The sequence below is a fragment of the Haliotis rubra genome, unplaced genomic scaffold (genome assembly GCF_003918875.1).
Source record: "Haliotis rubra isolate DU_JTF1 unplaced genomic scaffold, ASM391887v1 Scf645, whole genome shotgun sequence".
In the NCBI taxonomy this organism is placed as follows: Eukaryota; Metazoa; Mollusca; class Gastropoda; order Lepetellida; family Haliotidae; genus Haliotis; species Haliotis rubra.
Genome location: NW_025767352.1, coordinates 390,820 through 411,602, shown reverse-complemented (window position 1 = coordinate 411,602; position 20,783 = coordinate 390,820). Strand labels below are relative to the sequence as shown.

General features: G+C 41.0%; 1 protein-coding gene across 3 annotated transcripts in view; it reads left to right on the top strand.

The window, feature by feature from the left end:
• LOC124256961 (tubulin alpha-8 chain-like) overlaps window positions 1–20,783 on the top strand; it is a 40,183-nt gene that overhangs the window by 12,554 nt on the left and 6,846 nt on the right. The window contains exon 1 of one of the 3 annotated variants that reach the window (XM_046690923.1): window positions 10,314–10,410. The exons of 1 other annotated variant lie outside the window; for it this stretch is intronic. In XM_046690923.1, the coding sequence (XP_046546879.1) occupies window positions 10,390–10,410 (21 nt within the window). In that variant the 5' untranslated portion in view covers window positions 10,314–10,389. Of the gene's footprint in view, window positions 1–10,313; window positions 10,411–20,783 lie in introns of those variants that run through there. One more of the 3 variants, XM_046690922.1, reaches the window with a different exon arrangement.

Sequence of the window (20,783 nt, the reverse complement as noted above, 5' to 3'; positions counted from 1 at the left end):
ATCTTCCCGCGCACCTGTCGGTCGGTAGATTACAGTAGACTCATATTGCTGGGTCTGAACGTCTTTGAATGTCAGTCACCGACATTGCCTGTATGTTGTAGGGCATGGCAATTCTAGGACACCAGAAAAAAGCTAACTTCGTCTTCACCAATTATATGGAGGTGATGTAAAGTGTAATTAAAATTAAGATCATGTTCCGGAGTTATTTGAAGATATATATTAAAAATATTTCAAGCTCTTTGCTTGTTAATGTGCATGCATACCAGTTTATATGAATGTTGAATATCAAGGCAGCTGTAAACAGCCATTTTCAAATTTTGATTTTCTGTCTTTTCTTATAATCACACTATACTTTATTTAAAAGTTTAGGATATACATAGATATTATACAGTAGAAAATGTCGTTATCGAGAATCGATAATATATATTTACAGGTTAATGAAGTATTTCCCATCTGTTTTACAACATACTGTTTTATCAAATAGACGGTTTGACAAATTCTGCTATAGAGAACTGATTACTTACCAAATAGAGAAGGACAACCCTTTTGCAAACAGATAGATCGAATGCATTTGCTATATCTGTACGTTTGATATGAATTTGAAGTATCGAGGCTTGCAACGAACGAACTTAGTGTCATGCCACTTAAATGACAAAGAGGTTTCACTTTCAAATTTTACTTCCCTCAAGGTAGACTATCCTTCCAATATGGTATTATTTAGTCATAACTCGAAAATTGTAGTTTCAGAATATAGTAAAATCTGATATATTGCCCCTACCATATTTGGTTCAGGTTTGAAAGCAGGTAGAGGGTTGAGTGTTGAATTTCGGAGTTATAACGAATACACATTTCGGCTAATATGCGGAAATCAAATTGCCTTATCTTAACATATCATTCTGGTTTTTTTATTTTGTGAATCCAAATCTTATCTCTTGGCTTTGATATTAGGAAGAACACCACGTCGAATAACCAGGCCTTGCTTGTTTCAAGTTTTAGCATTCTTCAAACATCAGTGTATACTTTCTTTTGTCTGTCAGTATATCAATATCATAACTTGATGGTAATTTCTACATGTGTCTATGACGCACATCTGTAAACTTACACATATTGTTCTGTCTAAACATATAGCTCTGAAAACATACACAATTTTGGTATATTTAGTTCTTTGTGCCCATGGACTAATCACATATTTTGTACACACACACACCCCTCATTGTGCACACGTAGTTCTTCATACACAAATAGTTCTGTATGCACATATAGCTCTTCATTAACATATAGTTCGTTAGATACATGTAGGTCTGTTCACACATATAGTTCCGTATACACATATATTATTTTGGTTTTCCTTGTTCCCTGAAATTACATGTTCGCCTTGTCAGGACCAGACAAATGCGACCTATGACACGACAAAGTGCCACTCTCAGGGATAATGCGATATGCCTCTTCCATAAGTAACGCTGTTAAACATAGAAAATCATCGCATGGTTCTTTTACTTAAACGTAAGTACTATATCACATCGAGAAAGCTATTTCTGCCCGTGCGATAGATATGCCTTTACTGCTGCTCGGGGCCTTCGTCTCGTGTTTCCTCGCGGTACATCACCTGACACGCACGTGTCAGTCTCACGTCTCCCAGCTTGCGACCCCATATTAAAATTAATCGTGACTGTAAACAAATCAGCTCTTCTGGAACCCAGATTTCACGTACACAATGAATATACCGTATAGCCGATGTATACATAAGTGAATCAGTTTCCAATATAACTTGTTTCATGTGTTTAAAAGAAGTACATTTACAAAGAACTGATTATAGCAACCCTAAGTTTGACAGATTCAGGCATGCACAATTCTATTAAAACTTTGAGTCCGAAGGTTTCACAGTAAACACAATCCAAACGGGTATTAACAATCCCCATACACCAACAGCCGGTCCTGATGGAAAGACAAAAACATAGCTCAGCTGGCGATGGGGGTTTTCATCCACCAACACATGCCGCATCTCCTGACATATTTCTTGCACAGCCCAAACCTTTCATTACACAGGCACTCGCGGAGAATCTGCTCTTAAATTAACCGCAGATGCTTGATAGCCGCGTTCGAGCGAATGTCAAGACAGTTTTTTTAAAGTTGATATGCACTTGTACTCCACATAAACACGTCCGTGTCAGTTTTATGTCGAACGGTTATGGGTAAACAAATGAACCATGAAACAGCAGCGATTCATATAAATAGATCTTTATATTACTTACTAGACAGGGTATGACAGACTTACACATAAATATTTAATCACAACGCGGGGTCTGTTTGGTAGCAACCAGGAAACGGTCAGGGTTAAATTGAATATGTCTGAATTACCCACACAAACGCTTCTAACATCAATGGGTTTATTCAATGGGTACATAAAAAGTGTATGTAAGCTTTGGAGAATCAAGTCATATAACGATCCCTTTCACAAATGCACCACAGATGTGTTTTATATCGGGACTGAAGTGACCGATTTGTCGCTATAGTTTATACATACCCTGAAATAGATATACCTGATAGAGCCCATGCAAGTCGTAATATGTGGCACGTCTAGATTACCACAGTTTCAGAAGAAAGAATATGGACTTCTTTTTATTATATGTTAAGAATGTACTTTAGGAACCATTTTCTGTAAAATATGTTCATATCAGAGACTAGATGCTAGTCTAGTTAAACCTATGTGATTGTTACCATAGAATTCAGTGCCAAGTGACGGCCACTAGACCTACACATTGTATTTCGTCCAACGCCAACCAAATCCGAAAACAACTGTCACAATAACCCCGGTAAATATCCCTCGATATCCTCCAGCTATTTATTGTACTTAAGTCCCAGACATTTGCGGTACGCTGGTTAATTGATCACTCCAGGATCCAGTGATGGTTGGTTTGAATCCCAGATTTGTTGTTTATGATCCGTGAGATGTTAACACCATCACATGCACACGTGTTTCATGATTAAGCATGAGTAAACGCCTAAATCCTGCACCATTTTGAGCTTTCCTTCCACAAGACGCTGCACCAGTACAACTGCAATACCCTTCTAAGTAGCATTAAATCTATCAACTCTGTTGCGTATCTAAAATGATTCAGTATGTGTGATGACTCAGCACTCGTGTTACTTACATCATCAACAGTCTCATCCTAACCATTCCTCTTCAGTTCTTTAAAAAAGTTAACTCTAAATAATGAATAGTTTAACTGACGCAGACAAGTCCCATATAAGCATCCAATAACGAAATTCCACCTCCTAGAAGCTGTCATGTGTTGACAAAATGCATGCTTCTTAAAACCCATTCCACAAGCTTGGGCCACTGCAGTGATAGCTACAGGCTCACGGCCACTGGAAGACATCTGATGTTAAGATTCCACTAATCCGGAAGAGGATTAAACGGTATTTTAATGTCCTATGAATCACATCATCGTGACTCAAAGGACTTATTAGCACTGCTTATCTGTTCGTGGAGTCACGGCAGAGCTTGGGGATGTCTTACAACCGACCCATGGTAAGTCTGTATGCCTGTGTTTGTATAGTGACACTTAATGCCTGGGTATGCATGTAGGTACAATAATCTAAACAGTCATGGTCGTGCTATACTAAAGTACTGTCGGAAATAGAAACAAACTGTTTTTTTTCGCATTGATATCTACAATTTATGTAGTTAATATGTGTAAGTGTGGAATATCTGTTGAACTAAGTTCGATAATAATAATAATAGGCCATTTATATAGCGCCTTTCCACGTCACAGGGATATGCTCAAAGCGCTTCCTGAGCTCAAGTTAAAACTATATACAGTTGGCAGGTACGGATGATTGGAAGTCACTTGTAGCGAAGAAATAGATGAGTCTTTAGTCGTGTTTTGAATGTACTTAGGGAAGGAGATGATTTTAACTCGATAGGGAGAGAGTTCCACAGAGAAGCTGCTGCATATGAAAAGGTCCTTGAGCCAAATGATTTGAGATTGTAGCTCGGGACAGCAAGTAACAGTTGTTGTGATGAGCGCAGGGTTCTTTCTGGAGAGTAATGTGTCAGAAGGTCTTGAAGGTAGGAAGGTCCTGAGTTGTAGAAAGACTGGTAGGTGAGGCAGAGAATCTTGAAATCAATCCTTTCACGAATACGGAGCCAGTGTAGAGAGTTTAGGATGGGAGAGATGTGACAGCGAGGACTGGTGAGAGTGATGATGCGTGCAGCTTTGTTCTGGATTTTCTGAAGACGATGGAGTTGAGAGGAAGAGATGCCAAACAGTAAACTGTTGCAGTAATCCAGGCGGGATAAAATCAGTGTCCGCACAAGGGTGGCAGTGGCTTCTTTTGTTAGGACTTTGCGGATGCTGCCGATGTTCTTCAGATGGTAGTGGCAGGTCTTTACTAGATGATTTATTTGCTTGTCCATGCTGAGGTTTGAGTCCAAAAGAACGCCAAGGTTTTTCACAAGAGGAGAAAAAGGAATCGAAGATTGCCCAATGGAGATATCTTTGATGATAAGGTTTCGTTGTCTTGAGATTGTGGAGATGACCATTGTTTCTGTTTTATAGTCGTTAAGTTTCAGCTTGTTAGCAGACATCCAGGATCTTGTGCTCGAGAGGCATGCTTCAAGGTTGGACTTGCACTCTAACTGACTTTGTTCTGACGACTTAAAACTGTCAAACAATTGGCTGTCGTCCGCATAGAAATGATGAGGCACATGATAAGCAGACATCAGTTTTCCGAGCGGTTGAGTATACAGGGAGAAAAGAATTGGTCCAAGAACTGATCCCTGGGGAACTCCACAGGTTAGGGTGTGACTGGATGATGAAGACGTTCCGATGTGAATGGACTGGGTTCTGTCTGAAAGGTAGGATCTTAGCCAGTCAAGAACTGTATTAGTCAAACCAAATTCTTTCACCAAACGCTCAAGAAGAATTTCATGGTTAATTGTGTCGAAAGCCGCAGATAAATCCAGGAGGACAAGCAAAGCAGATTCACCATGGTCGACTGCAGATCTGACAGAGTTCCAGACATAATTTAGAGCAGTTTCTGTGCTGTGAGCCTGCCTGTAGGCAGATTGGTAACAATCAGTCAAGTTATGCTGAGAAAGATGATCCGAGAGTTGTTGTTTGACTACTTTCTCCAGAACTTTAGACATGAACATCAAATTTGAGACAGGACGATAGTTTTTTTTAAGCTCTGAGGGTCAAGCGTGGTTTTCTTGATGAGTGGTTTGACTACAGCTCGCTTAAAGCATGATGGTACACAACCTGATGATAAATTTAGGTTGATGATCTTGGTAATGATTGGCAGAATGATATCCAGTATTTTCAAAAGGAATTTTGTCGGGATAGGATCAAGCTCACATGAAGTTGGTTTTGACGAAAGCATTATTTTCTTGACCTCAGATTCTGTTACTGGACGGAATGAACTGAGCTGGGTACCAATGGGCTCTCCGAATACAACGTCCTCAGAAGAAGAATCAATATCACCTCGTAGTTTCGTGATCTTCTCATTGAAGAAGGTGTTGAAATCCTCTGCCAATGTCTTTTCCTCGCCATGAGGAAGTAAGACTTCCTTAGATTTTCCAAGGATCTTGTGGAAGAGAGCTGTGTAAGCGTTTTGGATTGTCTGCAATCCTAGAAATTTCCTCATTGATGTAATGGGCGCGAGCATTCCTGATTTCTTTGGCAACATTGTTTCGGGCACATTTGTACAATTGTCTATGGATCTCCAAGCCAGAGATGCGCCATGTGCGCTCAGCAAAGTGTCTCTTCCTCTTTGCCTCACGGACTTGATCGTTGTACCACGGTGATGCTTCATGATTACGAATTTGCTTCAATTTAACGGGGGCGTGTTTATCTAAGACGGCCGTCAAAGTAGAGTTAAAGAGATCAGATAACTCGTTAACGTCATCAGATGTGTTAGAAAACAGACCTGAATTGCTCAGATCGTGACAGAATATGCCAATGTCAATTTTCTTCAGGTTGCGAGCTGTGATGAACTCGGTATTCGGAGTGGGTCTTTGGAAATTCAGAAGGAAGGAGATCATGAAATGATCGGATATCTGCAAATCATTGACTTCTAGGTCTGTTACCAGATCATCAGATCCTGAGAGAACCCAGTCAAGCACATGACCCGAGCGATGTGTGGAACAGCTGACATGTTGTTTGAGGCTGTGGGATTCCAGTACGTTGAGCACTTGCTTAGTTAAGGGATTATGTTTGACATCATAATGGACATTAAAGTCACCCATGATTACACAGGATCCAAGTTTGGGACTTAGTAAGTCACAGAGTGAAGATGGCTGGGGATAGAGATATAAGCTGAGATAAGATAATCCTTTAGGGGAATTAAACTGGGAAGCAAACGGCATGTCATAACAATTTACAAATAATATTCAGTCCTGTCGATCTTCGGGTGGTCATGCCACCTCTATATTTTGAGACATTTAATACGATGGCTGATTTAAGCTTTTCCATGGGTATCATAACCCTTTTACGTATCTCAACATAAACTTTATGATCAATAGATGAGACATATTCAACACATATGAAAAGCATAAAATATCTTTGAGATGACCCCCTTGTGTTTGTAGGCAGCCCCTGTTCTACTGCTCTGCCTTCTCTCCAAATTCAGATCAGGTGCTGCTCCTCTGCATTTGGAAACCGGCAGATATACAAATGTGAATGTGAATGAGAGGGTATGTTTTCAGTGCAGTGAGAGTGTTGAGGATGAAAGACACGTTCTGTTGTATTGCCCTATGTATGATGATTTGCGTGAAAGTTTATATGAAAATGTCTGTTTTAGCTATCCCAACTTCTTAGATCTTTGTGATGATGATAAGTTAGTTTTACTTTTTAAACACCATGTATATTTCAGTGCCAAAACCTGTTTTATATCTTGCAAAGAAGAGAAACATATTTTTATACGGATAGATTTTACACTGTATGTACCGATATAATTATTTATTATTTAGCATTTATAATGTTTTTAATACATTAGTCTCTCGTAACCCTAAAGGGTGGCTCATTTATATGCTATATTTTATAAATATATTTATATATGTATTTTATGTGAGGTGAGACTGAAATAAAATATCTGTCTGTCTGTCTGTCTGTCTGTCTGTCTGCATTTCATGCCAGGTGAGTCGACGGTCCGTCGTCATACCTGGCTGAGCGATCTAATTGCCATCTATAGTCCGATCTATTGTTTGGAGCAGCTATTCGTATTTTTTCGAAGTTTTGCCCGATTTTACGAGTAAACATGCTTTTCTGGATATACTATTACGCATCCCACTGACTGCCCAGTTAGGCCGATGTGGGTTTTTTCGATATATGCTGTGTATTTGATTTGTAAATTTGTCAATTTTAGGGATACAGAATAACAGCCTAAAACAGTTTTTTTCTATTTCCGACAGTACTTTAGTGGGGATATTTGTCATATGTTGAAATATCGCCGACGAAACATGATCTAGTTGAAATATCGCCGACGAAACATGATCTAGTTGAAATATCGCCGACGAAACAGTGCTCGGATTGAAATATCGCCGACGAAACTGTGATCTAGTTGAAATATCGCCGACGAAACAGTGATGTAGATGAAATATCGCCGACAAAACAGTGCTCTGGTTGAAATATCGCCGGCGAAACAGTGATGTAGATGAAATATCGCCGACGAAACAGTGCTCGGATTGAAATATCGCCGACGAAACTGTGATCTAGTTGAAATATCGCCGACGAAACAGTGATGTAGATGAAATATCGCCGACAAAACAGTGCTCTGGTGGAAATATCGCCGACGAAACAGTGATGTAGATGAAATATCGCCGACAAAACAGTGCTCTGGTTGAAATATCGCCGGCGAAACAGTGATCTAGATGAAATATCGCCGCAGACGAAACAGTGATCTTGTTGAAATATCGCCGACGAAACAGTGATCTAGTTGAAATATCACCGACGAAAGAGTGATCTAGTTGAAATATCGCCGACGAAAGAGTGATCTGGTTGAAATATCGCCGACAAAACAGTGCTCTGGTTGAAACATCGTCGGCGAAACAGTGATCTAAATGAAATATCGCCGCCTACGAAACAGTGATCTCGATGAAATATCGCCTACGAAACAGTGATCTAGATAAAATATCGCCGCCGACGAAACAGTGCTCTGGTTGAAATATCGCCGACGAAACAGTGATATCCTTGTGCCACCGCTGACTATGCCGTGGTAAAATTGTAATATAGCCGATTACGCCACAATATATCTAAAATATCTCCGCAGTGTCGGGATTTTGTCACCAATCGCTGTCTGCAGTGTGATGAAGCGAGTGAGTGAGTTGGTTTTTGCGCCGCTTTTAGTAATATTCCAACAATATCACGGAGGGGAACTCCGTGACATAGATGTTACATCATCGCCTATACCGTGATATAGCTGTTACATCACCGACTATACCGTGATATAGCTGTTACATCACCGACTATACCGTGATATAGCTCTTACATCACAGACTATACCGTGATATAGCTGTTACATCACCGACTATACAGTGATATACCTGAAATACCGCTGACTGCGGTGAAATATAGTCGTAACTTAAACAGCTTCACAGCGAGACAGCCGCAATAATGTTACTCAACCAAAATGAATTATTAACATGCACAAATAGTAAGCAAGAATCTCATCTACTGATCAGATGAAAAAAAGACTGCCCACAGCATTAAACCCATCAAGTGACAGATGTATGTTTCCTGTAGATTCCACCCAGCTATTCCGTTATTACAGATAGTAACCCTCCACACAAGACATCTTTGTTCAGTGGCGTTATCGCCCCATGTAGTTCCGAATACATACAACACTGCTTGTCAAACAGGGCGTTAGGCGATATGGCTCACTTTATGTCTGTGATCGAGCATCGCAACTATCTAACGAGTCATCGTTAGAAATGAATTGATATGAAAGTTGCTTCCACGTCAGGCATCTGTGAAATGTATCTCCTAACATACAGCTGGTCTTATCAGAACTAATTTCAGTGCTGTTTACTGCTATCCTTCCGTATAGTGGCTTCTGTTATCAAACTACTTATAAACATTACGACACTGAAACCTTGTCTAGAGACTGGCTTTACTAACATCCGATTATTGTCGTCCACGTGACTTTAGTCTCTTAGCAAGTCGATGTGGTTAAATGAGCTAGAAAGGCTCTATCGGCATAAGGTGAGGTGAGGTGAAATTGGGTTTTACGTCGTGCTTGAGAATATTTAGCTCACATGACGACGTGCATGCGTGTGTATGTGTATGTGCGACTGCTTGTACCAGCCCAGACTGAAGCTGGTTTTATAGTGCTAGCCCACTGGAGATACCATGCCGCAGTGAAGCATGAATACCCCACTCAGACACATTATACTGACTCCGAGCCGACCAGTCCTTGTTGTACCCATTAATGCCGAGCGACAACAGTACCATATTTGAACGTCTTTTGGTATGACGCGGTCGGGGATCGAACTCCGCGACCTTCCGCTCTCTGGGCGGACGCTCTAACCACTACACCGTATCGGCATAAGCGGAAACGTTTCTGATAGAATGAAATATGTATGTTTTGAAACAAGTTATTCGATTTATTCGAGACAGGCCCGCCATATAACTGGAATATTGCTGAGTGCGGCGTTATACAACCAAACCCAAACTGAGACAAGCAGTATGCCGATATGAGACTATAAATGACGATTCGTATTAAACGGAAACCAGAGTTACATCGTTTTGAACTATGCTTGTAAATGTATAGAAACATGGGGTCTGAGATATATTTAGGCTTTACTGTAGCTGTAACAATAAAAATATTGAGAGTAGAAAGGCGTAATGTTTAATACTGGTTTTAATAATCATGAATCCTCGTCTTTTAATACATTACATTTAAAGGTATGTCAGATACTTTTTTAATGCAATGCTTGACAAAGTATTGTAGAATTTGCTTTAAAATTAGTTTTCCTCATAAATGTTTATTTCAGTGATTGGGGGTGAAGTGGATCCTTCAAGTGGAATCCACATATGTTGTCGATAACATGTATCATTACTTAAATTATTGCAGTTCTGTGATGTCCCCACTGTTTATAATTTCCTCTCTTGCTTTTGGGCACTTTGCCACGAGGTTATTGCAGCCTCTCATGGACTAACCACATGTATGTTGACAAATGCATGCTTCTTAAAACCCATTCCACAAGCTTGGGCCACTGCAGTGATAGCTACAGGCTCACGGCCCACCTGGAAGACATCTGATGTTAAGATTCCACTAATCCGGAAGAGGATTAAACGGTATTTTAATGTCCTATGAATCACATCATCGTGACTCAAAGGACTTATTAGCACTGCTTATCTGTTCGTGGAGTCACGGCAGAGCTTGGGGATGTCTTACAACCGACCCATGGTAAGTCTGTATGCCTGTGCTTGTATAGTGACACTTAATGCCTGGGTATGCATGTAGGTACAATAATCTAAACAGTCATGGTCGTGCTATACTAAAGTACTGTCGGAAAAAAACTGTTTTTTTTCGCATTGATATCTACAATTTATGTAGTTAATATGTGTAAGTGTGGAATATCTGTTGAACTAAGTTCGGTTTAACTACAGTCTCAGTGGTAGGGAGATAGGAAACGTGGAAAAAGGACTTTACTGAGGAGAGATTAGTGCAGAAAAGAGAAATGCAGTCTTTTTCTAAGTCCAAAGAGACTTATGTGAAACAGACCATGGCTTTATGCAAATTAGTGTGCAATGATATATTACAAAGGACAATTTTTAAATGTCCATTTTGAAATTAATAATAATAATAGGCCATTTATATAGCGCCTTCCACGTCACAGGGATATGCTCAAAGCGCTTCCTGAGCTCAAGTTAAAACTATATACAGTTGGCAGGTACGGATGATTGGAAGTCACTTGTAGCGAAGAAATAGATGAGTCTTTAGTCGTGTTTTGAATGTACTTAGGGAAGGAGATGATTTTTAACTCGATAGGGAGAGAGTTCCACAGAGAAGCTGCTGCATATGAAAAGGTCCTTGAGCCAAATGATTTGAGACTGTAGCTCGGGACAGCAAGTAACAGTTGTTGTGATGAGCGCAGGGTTCTTTCTGGAGAGTAATGTGTCAGAAGGTCTTGAAGGTAGGAAGGTCCTGAGTTGTAGAAAGACTGGTAGGTGAGGCAGAGAATCTTGAAATCAATCCTTTCACGAATACGGAGCCAGTGTAGAGAGTTTAGGATGGGAGAGATGTGACAGCGAGGACTGGTGAGAGTGATGATGCGTGCAGCTTTGTTCTGGATTTTCTGAAGACGATGGAGTTGAGAGGAAGAGATGCCAAACAGTAAACTGTTGCAGTAATCCAGGCGGGATAAAATCAGTGTCCGCACAAGGGTGGCAGTGGCTTCTTTTGTTAGGACTTTGCGGATGCTGCCGATGTTCTTCAGATGGTAGTGGCAGGTCTTTACTAGATGATTTATTTGCTTGTCCATGCTGAGGTTTGAGTCCAAAAGAACGCCAAGGTTTTCACAAGAGGAGAAAAAGGAATCGAAGATTGCCCAATGGAGATATCTTTGATGATAAGGTTTCGTTGTCTTGAGATTGTGGAGATGACCATTGTTTCTGTTTTATAGTCGTTAAGTTTCAGCTTGTTAGCAGACATCAGGATCTTGTGCTCGAGAGGCATGCTTCAAGGTTGGACTTGCACTCTAACTGACTTTGTTCTGACGACTTAAAACTGTCAAACAATTGGCTGTCGTCCACATAGAAATGATGAGGCACATGATAAGCAGACATCAGTTTTCCGAGCGGTTGAGTATACAGGGAGAAAAGTTGGTCCAAGAACTGATCCCTGGGGAACTCCACAGGTTAAGGTGTGACTGGATGATGAAGACGTTCCGATGTGAATGGACTGGGTTCTGTCTGAAAGGTAGGATCTTAGCCAGTCAAGAACTGTATTAGTCAAACCAAATTCTTTCACCAAACGCTCAAGAAGAATTTCATGGTTAATTGTGTCGAAAGCCGCAGATAAATCCAGGAGGAGGACAAGCAAAGCAGATTCACCATGGTCGACTGCGGATCTGACAGAGTTCAAGACATAATTTAGAGCAGTTTCTGTGCTGTGAGCCTGCCTGTAGGCAGATTGGTAACAATCAGTCAAGTTATGCCCAGAAAGATGATCCGAGAGTTGTTGTTTGACTACTTTCTCCAGAACTTTAGACATGAACATCAAATTTGAGACAGGACGATAGTTTTTTAGACTCTGAGGGTCAAGCGTGGTTTTCTTGATGAGTGGTTTGACTACAGCTCGCTTAAAGCATGATGGTACACAACCTGATGATAAACTTAGGTTGATGATCTTGGTAATGATTGGCAGAATGATATCCAGTATTTTTCAAAAGGAATTTTGTCGGGATAGGATCAAGCTCACATGAAGTTGGTTTTGACGAAAGCATTATTTTCTTGACCTCAGATTCTGTTACTGGACGGAATGAACTGAGCTGGGTACCAATGGGCTCCCCGAATACAACATCCTCAGAAGAAGAATCAATATCACCTCGTAGTTTCGTGATCTTCTCATTGAAGAAGGTGTTGAAATCCTCTGCCAATGTCTTTTCCTCGCCATGAGGAAGTAACACTTCCTTAGATTTTCCAAGGATCTTGTGGAAGAGCTGTGTAAACGTTTTGGATTTTCTGCAATCCTAGAAATTTCCTCATTGATGTAATGGGCGCGAGCATTCCTGATTTCTTTGGCAACATTGTTTCGGGCACATTTGTACAATTGTCTATGGATCTCAAGCCAGAGATGCGCCATGTGCGCTCAGCAAAGTGTCTCTTCCTCTTTGCCTCACGGACTTGATCGTTGTACCACGGTGATGCTTCATGATTACGCATTTGCTTCAATTTAACGGGGGCGTGTTTATCTAAGACGGCCGTCAAAGTAGAGTTAAAGAGATCAGATAGCTCGTTAACGTCATCAGATGTGTTAGAAAACAGACCTGAATTGCTCAGATCATGACAGAATATGCCAATGTCAATTTTCTTCAGGTTGCGAGCTGTGATGAACTCGGTATTCGGAGTGGGTCTTTGGAAATTCAGAAGGAAGGAGATCATGAAATGATCGGATATCTGCAAATCATTGACTTCTAGGTCTGTTACCAGATCATCAAATCCTGAGATAACCCAGTCAAGCACATGACCAGAGCGATGTGTGGAACAGCTGACATGTTGTTTGAGGCTGTGGGATTCCAGTACGTTGAGCACTTGCTTAGTTAAGGAATTTTGTTTGATATCATAATGGACATTAAAGTCACCCATGATTACACAAGATCCAAGTTTGGGACTTAGTAAGTCACAGAGTGAAGAAAATTCATCGCAGAAGTTTGAGTTAGTGACGTTATTCACTCTTGATGGTGGGGGCCTATAGAGACACACAATTTTAAAAGATTTAACGTCGTGCTTGAGAATATTTCGCTCATATGACGACGTGCATGCGTGTGTATGTGTATGTACGGCTGCTTGTACTAGCCCAGACTTAAGCTGGTTTTATAGTGCTATCCCACTGAGATACCATGTCGCAGTGAAGCATGAATACCCCACTACAGACTCCGAGCCGACCAGTCCTTGTTGTACCCATTAATGCCGAGCGCCAGGCAGGGACCAACAAGTACCATATTTTAACGTCTTTTGGTATGACGCGGTCGGGGATCGCACCCGCGACCTTCCGCTCTCCGGGCGGACGGTCTAACCACTACACCACGGAGGCGGTCTCACTATAACAAGAAACTGGTAGGAGGGGTCGCCACAAAAGCAAATCCAGGACGGATGTCGCAGACGGTGGCTGGGGTCTGGCTGGGGGATAGAGATATAAGCTGAGATAAGATAATCCTTTAGGGGAATTAAACTGGGAAGCAAACGGCATGTCATAACAATTTACAAATAATATTCAGTCCTGTCGATCTTCGGGTGGTCATGCCACCTCTATATTTTGAGACATTTAATACGATGGCTGATTTAAGCTTTTCCATGGGTATCATACCCTTTTACGTATCTCAACATAAACTTTATGATCAATAGATGAGACATATTCAACACATATGAAAAAGCATAAAATATCTTTGAGATGACCCCTTGTGTTTGTAGGCAGCCCCGTTCTTACCGCTCTGCCTTCTCCAAATTCAGATCAGGTGCTGCTCCTCTGCATTTGGAAACCGGCAGATATACAAATGTGAATGTGAATGAGAGGGTATGTTTTCAGTGCAGTGAGAGTGTTGAGGATGAAAGACACGTTCTGTTGTATTGCCCTATGTATGATGATTTGCGTGAAAGTTTATATGAAAATGTCTGTTTTAGCTATCCCAACTTCTTAGATCTTTGTGATGATGATAAGTTAGTTTTACTTTTTAAACACCATGTATATTTCAGTGCCAAAACCTGCTTTTATATCTTGCAAAGAAGAAAACATATTTTATACGGATAGATTTTACACTGTATGTACCGATATAATTATTTATTATTTAGTATTTATAATGTTTTTAATACATTAGTCTCTCGTAACCCTTAAAGGGTGGCTCATTTATATGCTATATTTTATAAATATATTTATATATGTATTTTATGTGAGGTGAGACTGAAATAAAATATCTGTCTGTCTGTCTGTCTGTCTGTCTGTCTGCATTTCATGCCAGGTGAGTCGACGGTCCGTCGTCATACCTGGCTGAGCGATCTAATTGCCATCTATAGTCCGATCTATTGTTTTGAGCAGCTATTCGTATTTTTTCGAAGTTTTGCCCGATTTTAGGATTCAAACATGCTTTTCTGGATATACTATTACGCATCCCACTGACTGCCCAGTTAGACAGATGTGGGTTTTTTCGATATATGCTATTTGATTTGTAAATTTGTCAAATTTAGGGATACAGAATAACAGCCTAAAACAGTTTTTTTCTATTTCCGACAGTACTTTAGTGGGGATATTTGTCATATGTTGAAATATCGCCGACTGTAATTAACATGATCTAGTTGAAATATCGCCGACGAAACATGATCTAGTTGAAATATCGCCGACGAAACAGTGCTCGGATTGAAATATCGCCGACGAAACTGTGATCTAGTTGAAATATCGCCGACGAAACAGTGATCTAGATGAAATATCGCCGACGAAACAGTGCTCTGGTTGAAATATCGCCGGCGAAACAGTGATGTAGATGAAATATCGCCGACGAAACAGTGCTCTGGTTGAAATATCGCCGACGAAACAGTGATCTAGTTGAAATATCGCCGACGAAACAGTGATCTAGATGAAATATCGCCGACAAAACAGTGCTCTGGTTGAAATATCGCCGACGAAACAGTGATCTAGATGAAATATCGCCGACAAAACAGTGCTCTGCTTTGAAATATCGCCGACGAAACAGTGATCTAGATGAAATATCGCCGCAGACGAAACAGTGATCTTGTTGAAATATCGCCGACGAAACAGTGATCTAGTTGAAATATCACCGACGAGTGATCTAGTTGAAATATGAAAAGTGATCGTTGAAATATCAAAACAGTGCTCTGGTTGAAACATCGTCGACGAAACAGTGATCTCGATGAAATATCGCCGCCTACGAAACAGTGATCTGGATGAAATATCGCCGACGAAACAGTGATCTAGATAAAATATCGCCGCCGACGATAACAGTGCTGACTTTGCGTGTAAAATTGTAATATAGCAGATTACGCCACAATATATCTAAAATATCTCCGCGGTGTCGGGATTTTGTCACCAATCGCTGTCTGCAGTGTGATGAAGTAAGTGAGTGAATGAGTGAGTGAGTTGGTTTTGCGCCGCTTTTAGTAATATTCCAACAATATCACGGAGGGGAACACCAGAAATGGGCTTTATACGATGCACCCGAGTGGAGAGTCAAACCCGGATGTTCAGCGTGACGAGCGGGCGCTTTCACCACAAGGCGGCACTGCCGCCCCAGTGTGATGTGGCTTTGACATCACAGTCTCCGCCGTGACATAGCTGTACCGTGATATAGCTGTTCCATCACATATACATCACGTGACACCGTGATAGCATGTATACATCAGCGTGACTATACCGTGATATAGCTGTTACATCACCGACTATACCGTGATATAGCTGTTACATCACCGACTATACCGTGATATAGCTGTTACATCAACGACTATACCGTGATATAGCTCTAACATCACAGACTATACCGTGATATAGCTGTTACATCACCGACTATACAGTGATATATCTGAAATATCGCTGACTGCGGTGAAATATAGTCGTAACTTAAACAGCTTCACAGCGAGACAGCCGCAATAATGTTACTCAACCAAAATGAATTATTAACATGCACAAATAGTAAGCAAGAATCTCATCTACTGATCAGATGAAAAAAGACTGCCCACAGCATTAAACCCATCAAGTGACAGATGTATGTTTCCTGTAGATTCCACCCAGCTATTCCGTTATTACAGATAGTAACCCTCCACACAAGACATCTTTGTTCAGTGGCGTTATCACCCCATGTAGTTCCGAATACATACAACACTGCTTGTCAAACAGGGCGTTAGGCGATATGGCTCACTTATGTCTGTGATCGAGCACCGCAACTATCTAACGAGTCATCGTTAGAAATGAATTGATATGAAAGTCGCTTCCACGTCAGGCATCTGTGAAATGTATCTCCTAACATACAGCTGGTCTTATCAGAACTAATTTCAGTGCTGTTTACTGCTATCCTTCCGTATAGTGGCTTCTGTTATCAAACTACTTATAAACATTACGACACTGAAACCTTGTCTAGAGACTGGCTTTACTAACATCCGATTATTGTCGTCCACGTGACTTTAGTCTCTTAGCAAGTCGATGTGGTTAAATGAGCTAGAAAGGCTCTATCGGCATAAGGTGAGGTGAGGTGAAATTGGGTTTTACGTCGTGCTTGAGAATATTTAGCTCACATGACGACGTGCATGCGTGTGTATGTGTATGTGCGGCTGCTTGTACCAGCCCAGACTGAAGCTGGTTTTATAGTGCTAGCCCACTGAGATACCATGCCGCAGTGAAGCATGAATACCCCACTCAGACACATTATACTGACTCCGAGCCGACCAGTCCTTGTTGTACCCATTAATGCCGAGCGACACATACCATATTTGAACGTCTTTTGGTATGACGCGGTCGGGGATCGAACCCGCGACCTTCCGCTCTCTGGGCGGACGCTCTAACCACTACACCGTATCGGCATAAGCGGAAACGTTTCGATAGAATGAAATATGTATGTTTTGAAACAAGTTATTCGAGTTATTCGAGACAGGCCCGCCATATAACTGGAATATTGCTGAGTGCGGCGTTATACAACCAAACCAAACTGAGACAAGCAGTATGCCGATATGAGACTATAAATGTCGATTCGTATTAAACGGGAACCAGAGTTACATCGTTTTGAACTATGCTTGTAAATGTATAGAAACATGGGGTCTGAGATATTTAGGCTTTACTGTAGCTGTAACAAAAAATATTGAGAGTAGAAGAGCGTAATGTTTAATACTGGTTTAATAATCATGAATCCTCGTCTTTTAATACATTATTTAAAGGTATGTCAGATACTTTTTTAATGCAATGCTTGACAAAGTATTGTAGAATTGCTTTAAAATTAGTTTTCCTCATAAATGTTTATTTCAGTGATTATGAAGTGGATCCTTCAAGTGGAATCCACATATGTTGTCGATAACATGTATCATTACTTAAGTATTGCAGTTCTGTGATGTCCCCACTGTTTATAATTTCCTCTTGCTTTTGGGCACTTTGCCACGAGGTTATTGCAGCCTCTCATGATCAACTGATATTTCAGCCTGGCAGGACAGAACCCTTGGAACATGAATCAATATTCACGTGTATATGTAAAGCGAACATGCTGCGTGAAAGTGTTATTTGACAACTCGAACCCATACCAGTTCACATCTACGATTAAACAGCTGTATACGCTACGAAGCCAAACTGGATCATTGTTTTTGTTGACAGAAACAGCTATTCCATTTCTGACATTTTCACCTTTTCTTCTCTGATTATTCAGTGCGTCTGTGATTCCCCCCAAAATATCCATCGGATTTTATTTACTTTCCCGTTCAACATTTGCATAAAGCTGTGACCGCACATGCATGTTTGGAGTGGTGCACATGCACGCGAGCAGTGCGTGCAAGATTCTTAGACTATCAGATTTCTCGCGAGGAATGACTCACGTGCAGCACGCGAAACGGTCCTGCACTATTACCTGGCTTGAACTTATGCAATTATCACTGCCAGTGACCCCACGGTGCCAAACATTGCCGTCAGTGTGCCTGTCACTGTCTATCTTCCCTCACCCATCTACATCTCTAGGCGGGACGTCCGTCACCCTCATGAATTCCACCAATCCATCATGCAACCCCTCAATGTTAAGACAGCGTTTTCTATTTTCATTAGATTGTGGAGCCTGTGTAAATAAATGCACATGAACCTGTATCTCCCCAGCCGTCAAATGTGTCTATATGTGTCTGAAATACAACCCAATCTAATTTAAGAACAGCTAGGTTGTGTGCTTGTGGGTCGCAACATGTCGAGATAGGTAACGTTGTTTATGCTATGGTATTGAACCCGACCCTTGTTAACGGAGGTAAAGAAGATTACCGATTTATTGTTAAAATAGACATGTTGATATAAAAAAAAACGTGCAGCACTTGAATGGCTGATTTTCAGAAATCAATATTTGCAAATTAGTGGCCATGACGATAAACAACATTCACTCACTGTTTACAAGGACGTCTTTAGTGTGTGAAAAAAGGGTGAGTGAGTGAGTGAGTTTGATTTTACGCTGCTTTTAGCAATATTCCAGCAATATCACGACGGGGGACACCAGAAATGGGCTTCACACATTTTACCCATATGGGGAATCGAACCGGGGCCTTCGGCGTGACGAGCGAACGCTTTACCCACTAGGCTACCCCACCGCCCCGTTTGAAAAAAGGATGTCTTTGATTGTTATCCGATATGACTGTGAATTATATTATGATGAAAGGATACCAAAATAGAATGATAAAATGATCAAAACAAAATTTAAAAACAAAACAAACAAAAAAACAAACAGAAAAAATAAATCATAACCGTTTTTGCTCGATGATTTATTGCAGCATCTATGCGGTATTTGAAATTTTCATCAATGTATTACGTCCAATGGTCATGTTATTCCACATGACCCAGCGTCCATGTGATATTCGGCAACTGACCTTGCTGCTAGACCAATCCTTGACTTTACCGATCCCTTGAAAATCCGGGTTAGAATTGGCCTTAAGCAGCCCATGCTTGTCTCCCTTGAGGGTCCGGTTTAGAATTGGCCTTAAGCAACCCATGATTGTCTCCCTTGAAGGTCCGGGTTAGAATTGGCTTTAAGCAACCCATGATTGTCTCCCTTGAAGGTCCGTGTTAGAATTGGCCTTAAGCAACCCATGCTTGTCTCCCTTGAAGGTCCGGGTTAGAATTGGCCTGAAGCAACCCATGCTTGTCTCCCTTGAAGGTCCGGGTTAGAATTGGCCTTAAGCAACCCATGCTTGTCTCCCTTGAAAATCCGTGTTAGAATTGGTCTTAAGCAACCCATGCTTGTCTCCCTTGAAGGTCCGGGTTAGAATTGGTCTTCAGCAATCCATGCTTGTCTCCCTTGAAGGTCCGGGTTAGAATTGGCCTGAAGCAACCCATGCTTGTCTCCCTTGAAGGTCCGGGTTAGAATTGGCCTTAAGCAAACCATGCTTGTCTCCCTTGAAGATCCGTGTTAGAATTGGTCTTAAGCAACCCATGCTTGTCTCCCTTGAAGATCCGGGTTAAAATTGGTCTTAAGCAATCCATGCTTGTCTCCCTTGAAGGTCCGGGTTAAAATTGGTCTTAAGCAACCCATGCTTGTCTCCCTTGAAGATCCGGGTTAAAATTGGTCTTAAGCAACCCATGCTTGTCTCCCTTGAAGATCCGGGTTAAAATTGGTCTTAAGCAACTCATGCTTGTCTCCCTTGAAGATCCGGGTTAAAATTGATCTCAAGCAACCCATGCTTATCGTAAGAGGATCTAAGGAGATCGGGAGGTCAGGCTCGCTGACTCGGTTGACACATGTCATCATATCCCAATTGCTAAGATCGATGCTCATGATGTCAATCACTAGATTGTTTGGTCCGGGTTCGACTATTTACAGAGTGCCATCATATAGCTGGGGAAATGTGGCGTTAAAAAACTAAACAAACCAAAACAACCAAACTGTGCTGTCCTAGGATGGCGTTAACGGCATATTGCATTTAATACGTCTGGGAAATTTGATAATCTATTTTGCTGTAATCAATAACAGTGCGGATGACTGAAATGTTTTTGTTCTCTTTTAAATCATTATCATACTGAATAACCGCAATGGGATATCAAAAGTTTGTATACACATACCAGCATGTCAAAACGGTGAAAACGATATGGGTATTTGTTGCGCGAACCTGTCTATAAAATTATCAATAATACTTTAAGAGTGCGCAAGAACGTAGGATAAATGTACGGTCACTGTGAGCACTTGAATGCACTATTAACGGATTGATATCCAAATAAGTGCGTATGCATTAACTACCCAATTAAACTTTTTATATAGAACGTCAACAGCTGATATAAATCAGTCCCGATTACCCGTCAAGACAGATTCCACTTGGCGTAAAATTCAAACAATCTGTGAAAATTGCATCAATGGATTTCTCAGGCTCATTAATGACACAAACCACTCT